The 21,329-nt window shown below is 37.7% G+C and overlaps 3 protein-coding genes and 1 long non-coding RNA gene across 4 annotated transcripts; 1 reads left to right on the forward strand and 3 right to left on the reverse strand.

Annotated features, from left to right (window-relative positions):
- Window positions 1-307: 307 nt before the first annotated feature.
- On the reverse strand, window positions 308-5,382 carry foxr1 (forkhead box R1). The gene is made up of 7 exons (XM_042491273.2): window positions 5,102-5,382; window positions 4,750-4,842; window positions 3,692-3,924; window positions 2,742-2,810; window positions 1,399-1,526; window positions 956-1,188; window positions 308-390 (listed from the first exon to the last, which is right to left on the reverse strand). The coding sequence occupies exons 1-7, from the start codon at window positions 5,232-5,234 to the stop codon at window positions 362-364; spliced, it is 918 nt and encodes a 305-aa protein (XP_042347207.2). The 5' UTR covers window positions 5,235-5,382; the 3' UTR covers window positions 308-361.
- A 2,030-nt stretch (window positions 5,383-7,412) lies between these two features.
- LOC121946611 (V-type proton ATPase subunit d 1) lies at window positions 7,413-14,316 on the reverse strand. Its single transcript, XM_042491261.2, has 8 exons — window positions 14,103-14,316; window positions 12,876-13,047; window positions 12,010-12,188; window positions 11,788-11,867; window positions 11,296-11,373; window positions 9,450-9,626; window positions 9,089-9,166; window positions 7,413-8,128 (listed from the first exon to the last, which is right to left on the reverse strand). The coding sequence occupies exons 1-8, from the start codon at window positions 14,227-14,229 to the stop codon at window positions 7,967-7,969; spliced, it is 1,053 nt and encodes a 350-aa protein (XP_042347195.1). The 5' UTR covers window positions 14,230-14,316; the 3' UTR covers window positions 7,413-7,966.
- A 1,703-nt stretch (window positions 14,317-16,019) lies between these two features.
- Window positions 16,020-21,041, reverse strand: rps17 (ribosomal protein S17). Its single transcript, XM_042491387.2, has 5 exons — window positions 20,937-21,041; window positions 19,052-19,203; window positions 16,752-16,857; window positions 16,440-16,505; window positions 16,020-16,144 (listed from the first exon to the last, which is right to left on the reverse strand). The coding sequence occupies exons 1-5, from the start codon at window positions 20,937-20,939 to the stop codon at window positions 16,067-16,069; spliced, it is 405 nt and encodes a 134-aa protein (XP_042347321.1). The 5' UTR covers window positions 20,940-21,041; the 3' UTR covers window positions 16,020-16,066.
- LOC148190359 (uncharacterized) lies at window positions 16,117-16,623 on the forward strand. Its single transcript, XR_015775804.1, has 2 exons — window positions 16,117-16,256; window positions 16,411-16,623. It is a non-coding gene; the product is annotated as an uncharacterized LOC148190359 (long non-coding RNA).
- Window positions 21,042-21,329: the final 288 nt, after the last annotated feature.

The following is a 21,329-nucleotide window of genomic DNA, read 5'->3' on the forward strand; positions in this document are numbered from 1 at the left end:
ACCTGCAGACCTGAAACATTTAGATGTGTTTTGACCAAGAGACTCCGGGCAGCTTCCTGCTACTATATAAAATGGGGCCACACCTATATTGCATGTGTTTTTTTTAAGCCTCGCTGTAGACCAGCACTCGTCGAAACATGTTGGCTTTTTTTTTTTGGCTCAGGGATGTTTCATTTAAGTGAGGACTGCGCATATATTTTTAGCTAACTGCTTTTTTAGTAATGAGTAAACAAAATGCTCTCCAAATATTTTCAAGGATTAAACAATACATTCATCTAGAATATTTAGCATTAACAGAGAAAAAAACTTTCTGCATTTATTGTTTTATTATGCATTGATTTAAACTCTTTTACACCCGAAATCAAAGTTCAAATAATGTCTGAATGGCATCTGAAACAAACAAATAAACAAGAAACAATCATTAGAGTTAAATATGTTCTGTCCGTCACATATAGCAACTTATTCACTTAAGCAATTTAAATATTTTATCTAAAATCAATGAATCATTGTTACAGATTAGCACCCCAGTTTGCCACAGAACTCATTTTTATAAAAATTTAATTGCTTAGTTTTACTTAATTTGAGTGTGTTGATGCTACATATAAGGAAAGTCCAATATTTTCAAACACCAGCAGGTATCAGGGCCTTTTGTAGTTATTTATTTAACTATTAATAATTATTGTCATCTAATTATTAAATTATTCCCCCAAATTAGGCTAATAGCTTGAAGTCACATGTAGTAGCACCTTTAGCTCTCAATAACGTTATAGTTTCCTGAAATAAAATTTGCATTTCACCAAAATGAAAAGGTAATTAAATCTAATACTGTAATATCTTGACTGATAATATAAAAAAAACTCCTTTCAGAAGGGTCTCTAGGTGGGAAATTTTTATGCAGCGCCTGCGTTTTGGAGATTTTGATTTCATTCCTTTAGATTAATGAGTTGTCAGTTACCTGGGTGGGACATGCTCCTCTCCAGCTGCTTGAAGGATTCTCCCGTCAGCATGCTGATCTCGTCCTTCAGCCGGTGGTGGCCGTCCAGGGTCAGGTACCAGAAACACGACTTCCTCTTGCCGTCTCTGCAGGTCTGGTTGCAGGTTTTGCGGAAGCTGCTGTTGAAGCACAGGTTGTGTCGGATGGTGTTCTTCCAGCCGTCTGGAGCCGTCTGAAAGAAGGGGAAGTGCTCTCTGGGAATATACAGGAAGGAATATCAGGACCACGAGGGACATTAAACAGCCTGTGGTGCAACATGCTGCTCCAGTGAAACTTAAAGGATCAGTCTGACATTTTGGAAAATAAAAAACCTCTGTTAAATCAGCAGCTGTATGTTGTATAATCTCATGGTTTATGATCTTTAACACGTTTTGCGCATTTTTCCACACAAATCAAACACTGACCTGGTGAAGTTGTAAATCTGCTGGACTTTGAGGCTTCCAGTGTGGCTGCTCTTGAGCGCCAAGGCGATCAGGATGCAGTAGTTCACAGGTGGACGAGGCCAGCAACCAGGCTTCAGGGTTTTACTGTCCTGGAGGGAGACGGAAACTAATTAAAAGTGAAGTAATTCCACACATGGATGACAGATCTCATTTCCAGCAAAGAGATTCAAAAATAATTCATTTCCAGAGCACTTTGAAGAAACACATGAAAACCCTAAACTCAGAATTGCATTGATTCATTGTATTCATTTTACTAAATAAGCAACAGTCAAAGTTTGGAAAAAATAGGTTTAACTAATATCTGCTCAATCAGGTCTGACTGGGAGTGGTTTGTTTTTGACAGTGCTGGCAACAACCAACTGCAATAATGCAAAAATGCTGAGTCGTGCACAGAAGAACCAACTTTTCTTCCCAACAGAGCTCTACCAAATTATCTTCATTTTAAATAAATATATTATATATACACATATACTTGCATATACCCATATGCACCGTATATATATATACACACACATACACATGTACACACATGCACATATACATATATATGTATATGTATATACATGCATATATATATATATATATATACACCTACATGCATACATGCATATACACACACATATATCTTATTACAAATGTTATTACCACATATTTTATAACATATTTATATTTTATACACACACCCATACATCTGATTTTTAAAGCCCACCCTCATCCCTGTATCTTGTATTATTTGCACGAATCACTGAACTCTACAGGTTTATATTTGGGACAAGCATCTATATGGGATGGGCTTTTATTTCCTTTCACTCAAAACTGTTGCTCTGCAAAGATGGGAAATACAAACAAGTTGTTTATTTAAACCTTGCTTTTGCGTCTCTCTTGTTTACTATGACCGTCTTCTTTGGTGTTCATGGTTTCAGTAAAATTAACTGAGAGACTGAACTGTAGAGAATCTACCAAGCCAGCCATGTGTGCAGCACGTCTATATTGACAAAGGTTAAACATTTATATTTTTATGCATGATCGAAGCAGCTAACTAACTTAAGCTCCAGCAGGTAGCCAACAACCCGCTTTTATACATCTGAAGAGCTTCAATAAAAATGAGGTGTATGGTAACCAGATCAGGCCTCTTATTGAGACAGGACTTTATTTGTATAAAAGGGCATTTAATTCGGACTAGGCTTCTATTTGAAGTTTGACAGTATGTTAAATACTTTTTCATGTGAAACCCCCTGACTCGTACTAAGATAACTACATCCCACAGGAGGAACCTGGGTCAGGTCCAGGCTCACAGTTCTCACCCTGGCCTTCGGGGTTCGTCCCTTGCGTCTGTTCTTGGCTGGACGACAGGAGACGTCTTTACTCTTGATCTAATAATCAAAAGATAGTCAGATTACACATTCGTGTGGTGTCACTATGTTGTCTTGTCATTGATCGATACAATAAACTATAAAAAGTAATGTAAGACATTTTTGAAATGTTAGTAACTAAAGGTGGTCTGGGTAATGGTAACAAAATAGTAAATTAAAGCTATGTAGACATGTTTGCCTGCAGCAGTGCTTGTAGTCAGCACCCCACTTGGGCCACCCTGGTAGATCGAAAAAGTTTGGACACTTCACTGGGTATTGTGGAGTTAGACGGTTGACTGTTTTTTCACCATTTTACTATTTTAAGATTTTTTGGGCCGGCCTAAAACCATAGCTCAATGATACAATGAAGCAATTCTCTGCATACCCCCGCCCCTGACAAGCAGCAGTATAAAAATGAAAAGCATCATTAGCATAGTCTTGCAATTGGGTGTGGCCTCCGATCCTCCAGCAGACACGCCCCCAGCATTTCAGATCAGAGAATACTGTGCATTTTTTCATGATTTTGACACCTTTTACATACTTGGCAATTTTTTGGGTCATTCAAATTTGGTCAGGTGTTTAATAAGACATCTTTTTGCGATGTGACAAACTCAGAACACATTTTAATTATCATTTTACCTGGACTTTAATTACTTTTTTCTTGTAATTTCCATGTTTATGTTCTTTGTTTGTTTGTTTTTTGCAGATTTCCAAGTTATTTTCTGTAGCTTTACTAACTTACTAATTTTTAGGCCACTTCTCAAATTTCTCATGCCTTCTTCCCATTTCTTTTTTTTTTTTTTTTAAAAAAAAGCAAATTTGCTTGTTTTTTCAAAAGGTAAAGTCATACCCACACACAATAACCAAAAAATGACTGTCGGTGTCTGCAGCCTGTAATGTACCGTGGGCTCAGTGGAGTGCAGCGGCTCCTCCTGCGGAGGAGCACCATGGGAGGTGAAGGTGTGGAGCTCTGTGGTGAGCTGTAGTTGGCTCTCTGCAGGGTTCAGTGGAGAAGTTCGGATTTCCTCAGCTGGTTCAGAGAGAGTTTGTAGATCTGCTGTGTTTTCTCCGTACTGGAGTGGACAGGCGATGTTGGGATTCACCAGCAGCCACAGATTCGGCTTCACAAAAGTGTCTGCAGGAAAGAAAAGTCACAGCTGACATTCAAGGTTCTGCAAGGATCAGGAGGCTGAATGACAGAAATGCACCGATTTAAGCATGTGCACTTAATATTGTGCAATGATTCAGTCACAATTTGCATTACCATTTTTTGTTATTTATGCTTGGAGTTATTTGTCTCTGTTTCATCCCATCATTAACTGTGTTTTTACCTTGCCTTTTATTTATGCTGGAAAAGAAAAATATAGCTTTAATTTAATGTTTTATAATGTTTGTGTACAGCTCTCAACCTGAGAGTAACCAAACATAATTTTGTTGTACATCTGCAATGACAAATAAAGTCCCTTATTGATGTAAAACTTTAACTGTTGAGTTTGCACCTTGCTTTTTTTGTTTGTTTTTTTTTTACTATTGCTTGTTTTTTTTTTCGATATTTATATATTTTTTCTTGATCATCTTGCACACACCTTGCTGCTGTAAAAATGCAAATTTCCCCATAAAATAGAATAGAATAGAAGATACTTTATTCTACTCTATTCTATTGGAAAATTGTTGCATTTTGGGACAAATAAAGGATTATGTTATCCTATATTTTCAATAGACACACAGACTGAAAAAACTGAAAAAAACTGAAGGAAGTCAATTTCATTTCAGAGCAAACAGAGCTGAAGATTTTAAGTTTCTGGCTCATACTGTTTCATAAAGAAAAAAAGATAAAAGCAAAGCAATATTTTCCCTTTTTGCCACAAGTTACAAGATCAGTGTCAATGTGGAAAACACTAAAAATCACAAATTACAAGGCAAAAGACTGAAAAAAGTGTCTCTCTCTCTCTCAGCTCACCTGATAGTTTATCGTACCAAATGAATTCATCTTTTCTTCTCGAGGCTCTTGCTGAAGGCCTCTGGACCACATACTGATCATTCAGTTTGTCATCTGTCAACAGCGATAGACAAACACAAACACTTCATACTGACAAACTTTGCATTTTGAACTTTAAATCAACTGATTTTAACCTTCAGACTCAGTTCCTGGAGGTAACATTAAACATACGTTTCTCTGATGATATCTGTGTCTCAACTGTATCATCACTAAAGTACTCTCTGCTGCTGTTTGGATCAAATGGAAGTAAATGACCAACACTTCTAACCTACAGTGAAGCCAAACACCACAGAAAAAGGAAAAAAACGGTCACCGTGGTAAAACTGGTCGGTGGTTGTTGCCAGTTTCAGCTCCATGTCCATGTCCCAGTCCGTCAGGCCCACAGAGCAGTGCAGGTCAAAGAGTCGAGCTTCAGTTTGAAGCTGTAAGGTCACGGCTGGATACATTTCACGGGTTTGTTTCCTCTCTGTTCAGTTTAGAAGCTCTCTGATTAGAGCTGCGGGTTTTCTGACAGCCCTGCAGGCTGCTGATACAACAGCTGGAGCTCCACAGCCTGATTACACTCAATCACACCTAAAGAGACTTCAGCAGGTGCAGAGTCACTCTTTAAAGGGAGATACTTTCGCCTGCAGCTACATGTGAATTTAAAACATCTGAATTTGTTTCACACATTATATTTGATAAAAACTACAATTATTGTAAGCTTCTGAAGCTTAATTGATCTGTTGTGATAGACGTTCAATGCTTTTTCAGTTTTGGCACTTTAAAAAACGTGGAAAAAATAAGTGGACCAACTTAATTATTGCTAGTAATCAACTTAAAAAGGTGTGTTCATAATTATGGAAGCAGTATATAACACTTTAAAATTCCTTTTAAATGATGTGAAAATGTTTTTATATATATATATATATATATATATATATATATATATATATACATACATACAAGGAATCAACTCAAAAATGTGTTCATAAATGTAGTAATTAAATACTTAGTTACCATAATTATGAACAAAAGTTTTTAAAATAATAACCCGTACAAGTTATTTTGTTCCAACTAGGTTTTCCACATTATCTAACAGAAATTCTACAGTATAATGCACTTAATTACCATATTTACAAACACGTTTTGAGATAATAGTTCCAAGAAATTAGTTTAACCTTATTTTAAAGGAATTTTGAAGTGTTTAACGTAAGTTACTGAAAGAACTCTGACAGACATCAAACATCTGGATTGTCTCAGAAGCCCCTCGTGAGCGCTTCTCAGTCAGTCCAGCTGTCAAAAGAAAATGTCGGCATTGCATGTTTCCGCACACCACGACTACTTTATATTTGCACATTTCATATTTATCATATCAGCATTTCTGAGGCGACAGTGTATCAGCCGACTTTGTCATCTGGAGGTGGAAGTGATGATGGATGTCATGAAACCTAGGTAACACACCTGACCCTAACCCTAGATTTAACCCCAATTAATGCTGCCAAACTGCGGCTCACTGTCCCACACCAATAAGCATAGCAAACCATAGCCATTTCTCCAAGAGCTTTTTGTGCACAAAAAGTGTTTTTACAGAAACATTGCTGCTTGGACCAGGTATTTTTAGACAAAACATGATCTTTTTAAAATCTAATCTAAGGTTTTCATTTTTGCCACTTTATTAGCCGTGCTAGTGATGCAGGTCAAGAAGAAGAAATGTCAGTCAGTCAGTCAGTCAGTCAGTCAGTCATTAGGTCTTTCACTTTGGTCCCGACTGAAATATCTCAACATGTGAATTGTCATGAAATTTTGTAACACGCACTCATGTTTCCTCCATGATGAAGTGTAATAAATCTGGTGATCCACTGACTTTTAATCAAGCACAGTCAACGGCGTTAAACTCTAAATTTGGCCAATCCTTTGTTTCATAACAGTAAGGATGAAAAAACATCTGACTGTAGTTTAAAAACTGGCTGAGGATTGAATTTGCAAGTGACGTTTTATAATTCAACGTTTTACGGTTTTAAAATCACTCCTTTCTATTAGCATCCAATAAAACCTCACTCTTAACTCAAACAGCTGTTCCAGTGCCTACTGCACACAAATATAAGCCCCTCTACTCTTCTGAAAACTGACATTTTATGTTGAAGCTCGATCTCTAAGTTTGCTACATCTGTCACAAACACGTCAAACTTGAGAAAATGTTTCAAAGCCATTTTTTAAATTTCTCCAGATCTGCCTCAGTACATTTATTTTTTGTCACATTTACAGTACACATTGCACGAGTAAGAAACAGATCAAAACAGAAATAAATCATTTTTTACAGCATGAAAAAAAAAATTAGAGTAATTTTTAAATATTTATATATCTTTGTATAGTTTAAACATTAAGTCGGTCATATACTCACAAGATATCGCTTCATTTCGCTACGTTCATTTACAGAAACTCACACTGGAACAGGGACGGGTGAGGATGGGGAGCTCCTGTTCAGCTGCTGTATTTTTGATATCTAACAACAATCTAGTTAAGACAGCAAATCAGACGGCGCTCACACACTTCAATTGCTAGTTTTGGGGGAAAAAACACTGTAATGTCCAGACATGCTGACAAAACCGAGCACTAAAACAGAAATAAATACAGGTTATATAGAACCTGGTGGAGCCTGATGCTGAGCAGAGGAATGTTTTTATGACTGGCTGAAGTTCTGTGGTCGTGTTTAATTCTAATTTGGGATGTTGACTATTTTTTTCTAATTTTGGCAGGTGGTAAACGGGAGTTTTCCGTCTTGGTGGAAGTCGGGTTGATTCCATGACTCAGTAAATTGCAAATTTTCCTTAAGGTGTATTTTGCCAGCCAATGTGTCAGGTGGTCAGGGCGCGTCGCAACAAACAACACACTGAGCGTCAGAAAGTCGAAACAATCAGAGGAGTGTTTGAAAGTCAAATGAGCTGCCGACCAGGCGCGTGTTTTTTTTCCAGCTCAAAGCTCTGTGTTTCAGTTGATTATGTTTGACTTTGTAAGCAATAATGAGCCTGGCTGGTGCTCACGTTACTCCAGTTTACACCTGTGAGTGAAGAACGGAGAAAATTTAGCATCAAACCACCAGAAACTTTCACACCAAGGTGGGACTGGAGACACCGCTCAAGACATAAGAACAATGAAATGATGATGGGAAGAAGAAGGAGAGAGAGGAAGAGAAGGCTCAGAAGATAGGAATGTAATTGTCGATCTTAGCGCGGTGCCGCTGTGCGATGCACTCTGCGATCCATACGATGTTCCTGCACTCCTGCTCCTTCAGCTTTACGTAGGCGTAGAAGACACTGAAGTGGAACTGGTTGAGGAAGGCCAGCTTGTTCAGCTTCACCTACAAGGAGGAGGAAGAGAAATATGAGCATTCAAACAACACCAAGCTACATAATGTCAAGCACACTCCTAATAACATAATTATTATATTGACAGGACCTTTATTTACCTCACGATCAGTAATAAACTGATATTGGCCTATATTCACTTACAAATAGGGCTGGGTGTCTTTACTCAATAACTTTCAGACATCGACCAAAATAAAGTACCAAGTGGTACAGAAACGTCTCCAGTCCTGCATTCAGTCCTTTTTGCACCAGGGGACTGAAACCGTCCCAGCTAACTGTGTCAGTGATCTTTTCATTGCTGCTGTCTCTGCAGCTGCTATCTTCGGTGAACGTCTGCTGGTTTAACGTGAGCTAACACAGCAGCAGAGGCTGCTCTATCGTTAAACGCTTCCAACAAACTGACACAAACACGGCTCAGCGCTGTTGTTAATAACCGTTAGTAACGCCGAGTGATGCTAACAGTTAGCCTGGTCTCTGTGTGTGTGTGCAGCCACGCAGACTCACACTAACTGTCCCAAACATGGAGCTCACACTCGCTCAGCAGCACATACAGCCCACACAGTCTGGTGTGGTGAAGTCGGTGTATTTGTTGGAGTCAAGTGTGCTGAGATTAATGATCACGCAATGATGGAATAAAAGAAATAAAAACAGGTAAATAACAGCAGCTGTGCACTGAGATCAGCTACAATATATGGACATTTAAAATGAGCAATGACACAGAAGGTTAGAAGCAAAAAAAGGTTGTCATATTTTAGCATAGCTGCAAGGTTTCATCTAAACAGCTGCAAATTTGTATTTATGATTGCGAAACACGTAAAATGTTGCTTTTGAAATGTTTCGGGTGGACACTGAAACCACAACGGAGCACAGTTTGTGTGCATAAGGTGTAAGACAGCTAAGTTGCATCTTTAATCAGGACTAAATTTACATCTGATCATCCAGCTATCAGTCACCTCATGCTCGAAGAAACGGTCCTCCAGTGTTTTGTCTCCTGGGTTGCTGCCGGCGCCTTCAAACAGCAGCTTGTACTCCTGAGGACACATGAGGCAAGTTCAGAAATATGGACACTGATAGTGAAACTGTAACATTAACAGACATCAACATGAGAATGAAAAACAGGGAACTGAGGAGAAACAAGGAAATAAGACAAAGAGAGAGAGTTAAAACCCCTTAAGAACCTCTTAAGGAACTCTGATTGCATTTGCCTTAACAAAACAGAGGTAACGGTCCAAAAACAGACATGTTGTCTCTGATTAGATTTGATATCTAAAATATGAGGTGATCTCAAAAGGTCACACTGATTTTTGTACTTACAGGATAGAAATCAGCGACAGCCTTGACCTGCTCGTAGTCATCTGCCCGGGCCAGCTGAGCAAGGCCTTCTGGGTAAAGCTTGCCGCAGTGGGGGAAGAGCTTGGCGCGGTCCTCCTTGGACAGCTCTGTCCCGAATGAGTTGATGGTGATGATGAAGGCTCTCCTGTCGGCCTCGAACTACAGCAGACGAGAAGATCAACGGGAAACAGCTAGTGACTGACTGAGCCGACACTTAAACAGGGTCCCTGCGGCTTAAGGCACGCTAGATTTAAGACTTAATGAAGTTTAAGGTGAATTTTACAAAAAAAAATAAAACTGACAATCAGTTGATTAATATTTATTGTAACATAAAACATGACTTTTTTGGTGACATTTATGCAAGGAGAATGTGGCATATTTTATATATTTAAAATAACAATACTAATACTAATACTACTACTTCTACTGCTAATAGTAATAATAACAGTAGCAGAATATATTACCAATTACTTTTGTATTTTACAATGCAACATCAGAAAAAAAAAAAATAATCATATAATCCCATTTCCAATGTCATTTTTAAGTCTTTTGAAAGATTTATTTAGGACATTTTAAAACCAATTAAAGCCTTGTTTTTAGATTAAGTAATTCAATGCTTTTTAAGACTTTTTAAAGACTTGCATGAACCCTGTTTAATCCTCAACCGAAAACATTCCTTCTTTTTACATGCACCCAGATAATCAACCTGAACAAACTTAAACTTTTTCATGAATACATCTTAATATCACAACTTCAAGTTGTTGTAATAATCTAATAAGTCAATATAGGTTTGTTAACTTACTTATTTTGGTAGAAAATCCAAATTTAAATTTCTCAAATGTGACAATCCTGTCACCTTTGTTCAGCGGTGAACCAGTGGAGGTGTCAGTGAACCTTCAGGGGGTCGGATGCATTAAACTCTGTGTAGATTCGAGACTAAAACTGTGTGTATGCACAAAGGCAACAACAGGCAAACGTATTCTTTTCATTACATCAAGCCGTGCATACACCTGATTCTGTTTTAGAAATCTTGTGGTGCTGGGCGCACCAGGCACATTTCCACACCCACACTTCACCTTGAATGGATGTAGAAATGCCCTTAAATATCTGTTTACATATCAATACTTGTGCCCGCTCCACCAGTCATTTGACCCATCATTGAGGTATACGGTAAAATGCAATTACACCCCCTGTGTCACATGGGCGAGGCTCTCCAATGGTGCCAGAGCAGCTGGTATCAGCATCTGCACCACTCATTTATCACGTTTCTACAAAGCATTGTTGCAGTAAAATCACAATCATTATCATTAAACATTAGAGGGGTGATCAATGACTTATTCATAACACTCAATTTTAAAAATGACTTTGCAAAGTGCTTGGCAAGATAACAACTGACAGGGGGCTGGATTTTAATAAAAATATTGATGAAATTAATCACTCATAAATAGTTTAAAATCCACTCTATAAATGCACCATTGATTGATATTTTACAGAGCACTGTGCTGCAAAAGTTACAGCACTATCAGTGAAATTGACAAACAACCTAGAAACAATGTTAACTGTCTCTCAACTTAGATTTCATCTGCTCCTTATCATTTCACCCGTAGCTATCACACCTAAAACTGTGTGACGCCTGATCTGAAGAATGTCTGAGGTGTGCACATTCGTCCTTCATAAATACTGGTTTATGTGTGTACGCATGGTTTTTGGGCGTGCACACCATCTATGCATCTTCTTGCTGATGCCTCAGATTTTAATTGTTTGTGTGAAAAGGTGTGTGTGTGTGTGTGTGTGTGTGTGTGTGTGTGTGTGTGTGTGTGTGTCTTACCTCCAGAATGGGACACATGGTGTCAGCTGTGGTTCCTCCGAGGTTGGAGCAGAACTTATAAAAGGCCTCCAGGTAAGCCTGAGAGAACATGGTCCAAAATGTAAATTTAGGCAACCAGTAAATAAACAAAACCATTGCAGCTGTTTAAAATGTTAGTGATTTAAGTAAAAATGATAATCAAATTATAATGTGAAACTAATGTCAAATCTTAACTGTCTTGCAATGCACATAACTGCAATATTCAACAATTATTTTCAATCTTTGTGTTGTTAAGATCATTTTTAGATCATTTACTGAATATTTTCCTGGTACATCATAATCAAAGACACAAAAAATCATCTCAGATCCAGCCCATATTCTTGACCCCGAATACCAGCTCCTCCCCTGAGACCGAAGGTACAGAGTCCTTCTACGCTGACACAACAGGTTCAAAATTCAGATAACTCAGATAATTAAATATGTTTATCAATTTAATGCTACAATTTTCAGTACCTTGTAAAGTGTGTTACGAATTATTTCAATGTTCATCTCATCCAAGTCCTGTTCAGATATGCAGTCCTGGAAGAAAGCAGCTAAAACGACAAGAGAATTTGTTTCCGTTAAACCAAAAGGCATCTTGACACTTTGGTGCCATCTCCTGTTCTGCAGGACACATTACAGTTCAGTTTCCACATCATTTTTAATTTAATAGCAGGTTATAATGGAGGCACTCACCCAGTGGCGTGTCCACCAGGATGGCATTGTAAAGCTCGGCGGGGGTCTGAGCGATGTTGACGGCCTCCATCTGCTCGAAGCTGCCCAGTGGGTGACACTTTGGCACCAGCTCGGAGATGGCGCGCTGGTGGAGGGTGCCCGTGATCAGCAGGATGACGTTATCAATCATATAGCTGTACCTGAAGACACAAGGTATGTGGGGGTTGTCATGAGCAAGCGGAGAAGCCAATTCTATCTCTGTGCTATTTCTTTGGTCACACAAACACGGTAAGCAACCTTTCGAATTTCAAAAACAGCCCTGCTTGAAGATGCAGTACCACAACATAACATCAGTTTGACAAAGAAAACATAGGTGACTGAATAACAGTCTAAAGGGACTGTTAGGACGCCAAGCTGGTTTTCTTTATGTACTTAAATAAAACAGTGGCTGATTTGTTGGAGGGAAATCAGCTAATTCGTGCTTTTGCCTTCACGGCCCCTAAAGTTTGGAACGACCTACCTGAGGAGATAAGGCTCACAGAATCAGCGACATCTTTTAAATCACTTCTTTAAACTGACTTTTACAGACTTGCTTTTATGTGATGGCGCCTTTATTTATCTATTTATTTATCTGTCTTTCTCTACTCATTCAATTTGCTGGTCTTACTGTATTTATCCATTTCTTGTCCTTCAGATGTCCTGTTCTTACCATCTTTTCATGTTTTAATTTATTTACATGTTCATCTATCTTTTATTTATCCTTTTTTATTATCTTATCTTTGTTTTTTGTAGAAAAATGAAGTTATTGCAACTTTATAGCGGTATAAGAGAATTTTAAAAGAGAATGTTCAAGAAATCATTTCAACACAACAGTCTTTTTTTCTTACGTGATGAAGTCCATGAAGCTGGCCAGTGGCTCATATGACTGGTTCCTCATGTGGCGAAACTCCACTACCATCTTCTCCTTCAGCTTGTCGTCAATGACAGATACGGTGAGTGGAGACGCCTCATTTGCCAGGAAGCTGCCATAGTCTGTGCTCTGCAGGTGGAGCTTCAGATCTGCAGGAGATATGAGGAGAGAAACACAGCTGATCATAATGCTGAAATGAATTAAAGCAGATTTGCCTAATTACGGTGATAAAGAAAAGCAACAGCACACATATCTAACCTGCACATGCACATTTCCTGTCCTCTCTGAGTCCCTGTCATACTTTATGCATACCTCAATTTCAAAAAATGGTTTCAAGTTTCAATTATTATAAAGCGCTTCCTCAACCAAAAAAAACTTTTCATTCACAGATAATGGCAACAGCATTAATACTGTGAAACTGTGATGGTTATTGTGTCTTCCAAGTCTCATACCATTGCAAACCTATGTTGATAATCTTATTTTTCATTCCTTAATTTTGATGTGATACACTACAGTAAATTAAAAACACGCAGAGTGGAAAAAATAAGCGTATAAGGACTGCGTGGAAAATGGTCCACAGTATTATGAAATACAATTGTAATACCAAACTCTGACATGGCCATTTTAGACACTTTATTCATAACACATTTCTGCTTAGCAATAAAACTAGAAGCGTTTGCTGCAATAAAATCTCAGTTATACTGATGTGCACCAGAGGACGGTCACGAGTCATTTTAATCGTTAATGGCCATATAAAACGGAGGAATGTCTGTGCATTAAAGCTAGCTGAGGCTAACGAAACGGCTCAGTGTGTCAAATCCGAAATGTCTAACAAGACAGTCTCTTCCAACTGTGCTTTCACTTCCTCTAAAAAATCCCGTCATTGCTTAAAAGACGGCAAAACACTTGGCTATTTTTGCTCAGCATATATTAGCATTACATTAGCTACCTTGCTAGCTAAGACGCAGAGGGTAGCCAGCTTTTAGTACCAAATGTCGAGTATTTCGACTTTTTCGATGTGAAGCTTGATAACTGAACACCAAGTGACATTAATACGACCCGGACAGTTTGATATTGTGATTTAAACGTTTGAGTTCGTTATAAACCGAGCTAACTTTAGCTTAAACACTGACAGCTTGCGTTAGCTTCAGTTAGCCCTGAGCGGCTAGCTGTTAGCCGTTAGCTAGCAGCCGTTTAAACTCACCTTCCAGGGTCTCACACTGAACGAGGTTTAAATAATCCGCCTGGGACAGTATTCCGGCTTTAAATCCTCTCACCAGACCCTCCAGGTACCCGTTATCAACGTTAAAATAAAGCTCGGAGAAAGGCATCCTGTCTGACCGTCAGATCCGTCTCTGCCGCGGCTAAAGAACCGTCCGTCAGTCCAGCTGGTTAGCAGCGTTAGCATCAGCTGACTGAACCACGTGACCGTCACCTGACCTGTCACATGCTCCTGTGCGTGCGTGTGCTCGCGCGTTTTGGAGTTTTACACCGTTTGTTTTCACTAAACCTGAGATGGTAAAAACAGTTTTCCTCCAGAATTTAATCCATAGGGCCCTCTCTGATATTACACAAAATGTGCTTTTCTAAATCAAGCTTTAAAAAATATTATACATTAATATGATTATCTACTTTATTGAAGTAGATTTTTTAAAAACATTACCACAGCCTGAGATGTATCAATGACTTACAGCAACATTGATTGATGTTGCACTTAGTTGAAATAGCATGTATTTTCTCAATATGCTAAATAAGGTAAAAATTACATCATCGGGTAGAAAATAGAAAAAATACAAATTCTAAGGTAAAAGCCCTGAATGACACCCAGAAATAATACAGTGCATGTTTTTATGTTTTGATGGCTGTCTGTGAATTTTAAAATGTATTGTAGTTGCTGAGATTAAGCAAAAATAAAGTGTTGCCAAAATGTGTGCCAAATGCATGAACACAACCAAAATTCTCAAAAATTAGGAATGAAAAGCGTGTAAAATGCACCAAACAGTCCCTAGGGGTTAAACATTGCACACATTTGTGGATGTGTGCAGAGCCGGAGAGCATAAAAGTCTCACAAGTCCACACAAATGTAACCTGATGCGCGCAGTCACACATATTTAACAATTCATGAATACATACATCACACATATTTTGATATTTGTATACTCAGGAAGCTTTTCAAACGTGGAAATTGGCAGATCTGTGATGTCAAAATTCTGTATCTAAAATAGTAATATTTATTCAGATTGTCCTGTTTTACATGTGTTCAAATTACATCACATTTGTGTGTGGATTGGAGCATGCATTTGAGTACCCCAAATTATGCACAAACTGTTGTACACATTTGAAATCTTTTCATTTGCACATCATGTAATGCACTCGTTTAAATTCTGAACTAATTTCTTTTCATGAGCCCTCTTCTAAGTTTTCTAAGTATGCAGCTGTGCTGCAGAGATACCTGAGTGAGTTGTCATGCGGCTTTGCAACTTACTGCTAAATGTGAAATCTCTTCCACATCGTGCAAGAATATGGTCTTTCCCCAGAGTGAAGTTTAATTCATGCATGCACACATGCGCTTTGGTTAACCAGTCATCACAACTTTGAGAATCCCTGGTATCAGAAAACTTTCATCGTATAGTCTACCATATAGTCTGTAAAAATGTTTTTAAAAAATATCATAGTATACCATGCTCTTCAGAAAATGTCACTTTAAAAAAATCCTTAGCATAATACATCATAAATATCATGAACATGTAGTGACTGTAAATGGTTGTGTCTCTCTGGCTCTATACGTCAACTTCATCATTTTCAGGTTTTTCAGGGGCGGCTGTGGCTCAGAGGTAGAGTGGTCGTCCTCTGACCAGAAGGTCAGCAGTTCGATCTCCGGGCATTAGTATTGGGCAAGATACTGGACCCCCATTTGCTCCTGATGCCGCGTATTGGAGTGTGAATGTGTATAAATGGGTACTACCTTGTAGGTGGCACCTTATACGGCCACTACTGTGTGAATGTGTGTGTGAATGTGTGAATGTGACGTGTCTGTGAAAGCGCTTTGAGTAGTCGAAAAGACTAGAAAAGCGCTGTACAACTACAGTCAATTTACCATTTAAAAAAGACAGAGGGACAATTTTTGATAATTATGTCTCTTTATTAAGAGTATAATTACACATGATTTTACAGTCCGCGTGGTGTTTTGAAACTCATTCCAATAGTTGGCTGAGTGACTTGAAGGTTGGAGAGGTTGCCGAAATCCTGAAGAGGAAGAGAAAGAATTCATGATTTCCGTGGATCAATAGGAACATGTCAGTCATCACACTTCATAATGAGTGTACAAATCAATAATGTACAAATAATGATTATTCAAGTCAAGTCAAGTCAGTTTTATTTATATAGCCCATTATCACAAAACATGGTTTGCCTCAGAGGGCTTTACAGTGTACGACATCCCTCTGCCCTTAGACCCTCACATCACCCAAGGAAAAACTCCCCAAAAAGAACCCCTGTAACAGCACATTCAGCGCAGGATATATTTAGGTTTTACACTCACCAGCATCTTGAGCATTTCTTTTGTGTCTGGATCCACTTCGATGAGTTCCTGGTCCAGAGCAGAAATCTAAAGGACGAGATAAAAAACGCTGCATATTAGCTGTCTGCATTGTGTCTTTTCCAACATGTCCAAAGTTTGTTAGCAACAACTGCAAAGTTACAAGGCGTTTGGATTTTCTGTCAGTTCATTTCTGTATTATCACCCAAAATAACAGTTAAAAACTACAAGACGCGTCCTAGTTTCCAAACCAACAAATGTCTCGTCTCATGAAACACGCTTGCAGATAAGACAAAGGAAAGAGTGTGGACGGACCTCTGGGACGTAGTTGTCCCTCCTCTCTCTCTCCTCCTCCTGCAGCTTGATGGAGATTCCTCTGACTGGACCGCGCTGGATACGCTTCATCAGGTGAGTCACATATCTGAGACAAACGGGAGCACACGGTTAGAACGAGGATACGGAGCAGGTCGACAGCACCGTACATTTGTAGAGTTTAGTCATCAGCTGACTGCTAATTTAGACAAACTTAATGAATTACAATTTTGCTGGTGTCTGTTTATCAAATTTAATATAATTTTAATTGATTACTTTTTATTGCCAATTTTAAGACATTCATTTGGTAACTTGTGATGAACATTTCTCAAAATTTCTAACAAATTATAAAAACTAATTTAAAAAAATAAAATAAAACTAAAAATTATTATAAAAATATACACAATTATATTCATAAAAATACAAATAATATCAATTATTGAAAACACTTGTTGCAGTTGGAATTTGAGGAATTGTGTCACTAAATACGTGGTTATTTTGTAACAGCTCTCAAGCTTATAATATACAGATTATTCAATAAATGAATATTGTGACTCACATTCCCTGAGACTGTGAATGGAAATGGAAAACTTTAAATTCATAACCGCAATGACCAAGCTTATTTATTCTGCATTTTGTAACATTAATAATAAAGCACAGAAAATCAACTCAGCAATAACAATCACTTTGTGCTGTTCTACAGTATGAAAGCACGAAAAAATCCCAAAACGGATTCATTCAGTTAAAGTGCTTTTGATTCAACGTCTGCTGAGAAAGCACACACGCTAGAAACACTTAAACAAAACATATAAACTACTGCAAAACACAAACTGTAATCCAGCAAATCAAGAGATCAGCATCTGTTTTTTTCTTACTGAGTTAATTAACCCTTTGACGCCTGGATGGACATCACTTGTCCATGCTGCATTCAGACGCCTTTCTCAAGTACTTAAACCTTTGAATCCTGAGCAAGTTAGTTTGGTTTCTTTTGAAACATAGATATATATTTAAAATTAATTTAGAGTCACTGTGATGTAAAAAAAAAAAAAGGTAATTCCTTGTCTTTGTTTTGCTTTTTTTTTTAAAAAAAATTTCAGAATCAGAATCTGGTTTTATTGCCAGATTTACATGTAAATGTTTATGAAAGTACATTAACATATACAAGGAATTTGATTTGATGATTTGGTGCAAAACAACTGACATAAAGGAAGAATAAAAATAGTGAATTTAAATAGAATAGGAGATAAGATAAAAATATAGAAGCAATTTAAATATATAAAATGACAAAATAGAATATATTTTGTTGTTGTTTTTGCAAACATTTTAATTTTCTTGTGTTTTTTTTACTATTTTCTTCTTAAGTTGCTCAATGCTTTCTTTCCATGTTTTTGAAAGAAAAAAACCCCACTATGCTCAGGTTTCAAAGGGTTAAGTTGAGACTGAACCTGTTGTAAGTTCATAAAAATGTACCACAGGTACAACCAATCAGACCAAAACCTCCGACATACTTCTCACAGTCATGATTTCCACCCAGCCTTTTGTTGAGAGAAACTTTCATCAATCGCGGTTCTTAAAACGATAACTTTGATCTTTTACGATCAGTAAGCTGAGATCTGCCAATGACAGCAGGCATGCTGCTCTCTGCTGCTGTGACAACCAGATAAATATTATGAAGTCCACATCGACCGGACGATCACTCACGGTCATCGCATCACTCAGTAAAAGAGCAAACTGGGGTTGAAAAGTGAATATTATCTCTAATGTGGACGTCTACTCAACTTTAACTTTTCAACAGCATTTTGCTCATTGATTCAATAATTGAGATTTTTTTGTCTTAGTTAAGAGGTCAATAATACCTGACTGACTACATCATGGATCACGAATCATCATGACGTCAATATGAAAACTGTGACCATTACATTTGTTTCTACTGGCTCTCATTGCATGATGTACGCTTTAGTGATGAGAGGATCTTCAAGTGCTTAAAAACGTTTGATCCGTATAAAAACTGCTCAGAGAAACACCACATTGATTTCCACACATCCTCTTGGTAAAAAAAATGACAGACATGCCATCATGCAATGCTCCTCTTCTGACCCTAAAACGGCTTATTTTATGCTTTTGTGTCACCATCGAATTTGATATGAGCTCTAAAAGGTAACTCACTCTGCAAACAAACACACTCTCACTTGATGCCAGACAAATCACGTAAGACTGATGGGAGGTCTGAGCACGTGAACAGCCAGCAGGAGTGCATGTTCCTGCAGCACACACACTCAAAAACAGCAGCTATTTACACTCACCCTGCAATTTTGTTGCGCAGAGGCTTGCTGGGGATGATGGCGATCTCCTCGCACACTCTTTTGTTGGTGTGGAAGTCACTGCCCAGACGTGTGTAGTATTTCTCGATGATGACCCTTGCGGCCTTCTTGACTGTCTTGGTCCTGACGCGCCCCTGAAGACAAACAAACAGACGCACTTTCAGTGTTCATGTCAACTTGTCTGGGTGATGTTCATTGCATTGAACTGCATCATTACTGGTTACACTGGGAATATTTTCAGCTCGAACGGTGTTTAAGAAATCATTCAGTTATTAGTTTTGTTGAGCCAAAAATCAGCAATATTATAGTCATTATCAACTGAAATAAAATAACAAGATATTAAGATTTTTAATAAAAGTGTTAAAGGTTTGCAGAAGCAAAATCAGAAGATGTGAGCATTTAAAGTTTTTATGTCTAAATATTTACCTTTTTGTCTTTTTACCATAACTGTTATTGCATGCATGTTATTGTATGTAAACTTGTTCCCTCTTATTTTTTTCTTTACTAAAAAGCCGAACTAATGACAGGAGTTTGAAACTAGCAGTAACGTCTATGTGTGCAGTTACTGCAGCTTTGGCTGAAGTTGTACTACATTAATTTACACTGTCCTCATCAAATACACTATATGAATTAATGAATAAATAAGTAAAACGCCTCTTTGCAGACACACTTAAAAAGTGGAATATACTATTATACATCTGCAGAAAATCTCAAAATCAATAATGCACATTTCCACTTGTTCTTCCTCAATCTCTCAATTTCCTCACCTAAAATCAATGCTATTACACTGCAGAAAGTATTTTACTATTTGGGGTGCCACATTTCCTCAACTCACAAATTAAGTTTAAATCCAAATAAAGGCCACAATTAATGCAAATTAAGAGCAATTTCAAAAAAAGGTCATATATTGTAAAGTTGAGATTAAAATTTTATTTAATATACAGCACGTATAGCTTTATCAAAAAGCTCACGCTGCAGAGAAATGCACGCAGACCATGTTCACAAACTGTACATTTACATCAGGATTTGTGAGTTTCTGTTGCCACGACTACAGGCTGCTATAAAACTGTTTAAAAACTCAAACTTTCTAAATAGGTCCGTTAGTAGATCCTGTTGAAATGTTTTGCAGTGTGTGAAAAGTGTGTTTCAGTAAGAGGGTGAACACAGATGCTCAGTGTAAGGAAAGTGTTTTTAGAATAAAAAACTGCATAAAGTGTCTTGTCCAAAACACTGGTGTGAACCTTAAAATACACATAATACGGGACCTTCAATATTGGAAATGAATAACACACTTCGTGCATTAATAAGTCTGCGACTGACCAGGAAACCATAGTATCAACACGCAACATTTTCAAAATAAAATGTAAAGTCAAGCGTCATTAAAGCGATTTAAAGCTTTAGAAGTTAATACCTAAAACTAACTAAATAACCGTAGTTTAACATTTGTCCTGCATTAATAACGTTAACGTACATCGCCGGTTATCATTGAAAACACTGACTTCATTCCTCTAACGTTACGAATAAATTAACTGTTAAAATGCACAACTGTCCTCTTTAAATTAACAAAAAGACAAAAGTAAGACATAAATAACATATACCGAATAAAAACAGCAAACAAACTTATAATAAAGACATGTTTTCCGGTGATATTCTGTTGTTTGTGACCGTTTGGTTGTCGGTTAGCGGACATTTAGTACGTGTTTACGTGTATTTAACACCTATAAATGTTTCCAAACCCAACGTTTATGAACCTTTGTGTCGTTATTGTTTAAACTGTTGCTTCAAACAGCCTGATGTGAGGACAGAAGCGGAGGATTGCAGAGGATTGTGAGGGCTGATGATATGAAGTGTTATCTGTGTTACCCACCATGTTGACTCGGACCGGCGGAAGAGAAGCACCGGAAGTTCATGCAGGAAGTTTATAGAGTCCGACCGCCGCTGTCACGCGCACACCGCCGCGAGGACAACAGCGCGGACTAGCGGCGGGAGGAAAAAAAATGTTTATGAAGTATTTTATTAGGGTTACATGCATCATGAGAAACAGATTATTTCACACTTTCTGTTTTTCAATCAATAACCGAAAAAGAAATGGGCTGAATTTTAAAGCTTATTTTTGTCTCTCCTATATCAACCAAAGGATAATCCAAAATCCTTTTTATAATCTATATATCTATATCTATATAGATAAAGATATATATTTATAATATAGTGTGTGTATGTATGTGTATATGTATATGTACTAAACTGTAATCCTCCATTA

This window comes from Plectropomus leopardus, chromosome 1, assembly GCF_026936395.1.
Source record: "Plectropomus leopardus strain MGB_pleo_1.0 chromosome 1, ASM2693639v1, whole genome shotgun sequence".
NCBI lineage: Eukaryota > Metazoa > Chordata > Actinopteri > Perciformes > Serranidae > Plectropomus > Plectropomus leopardus.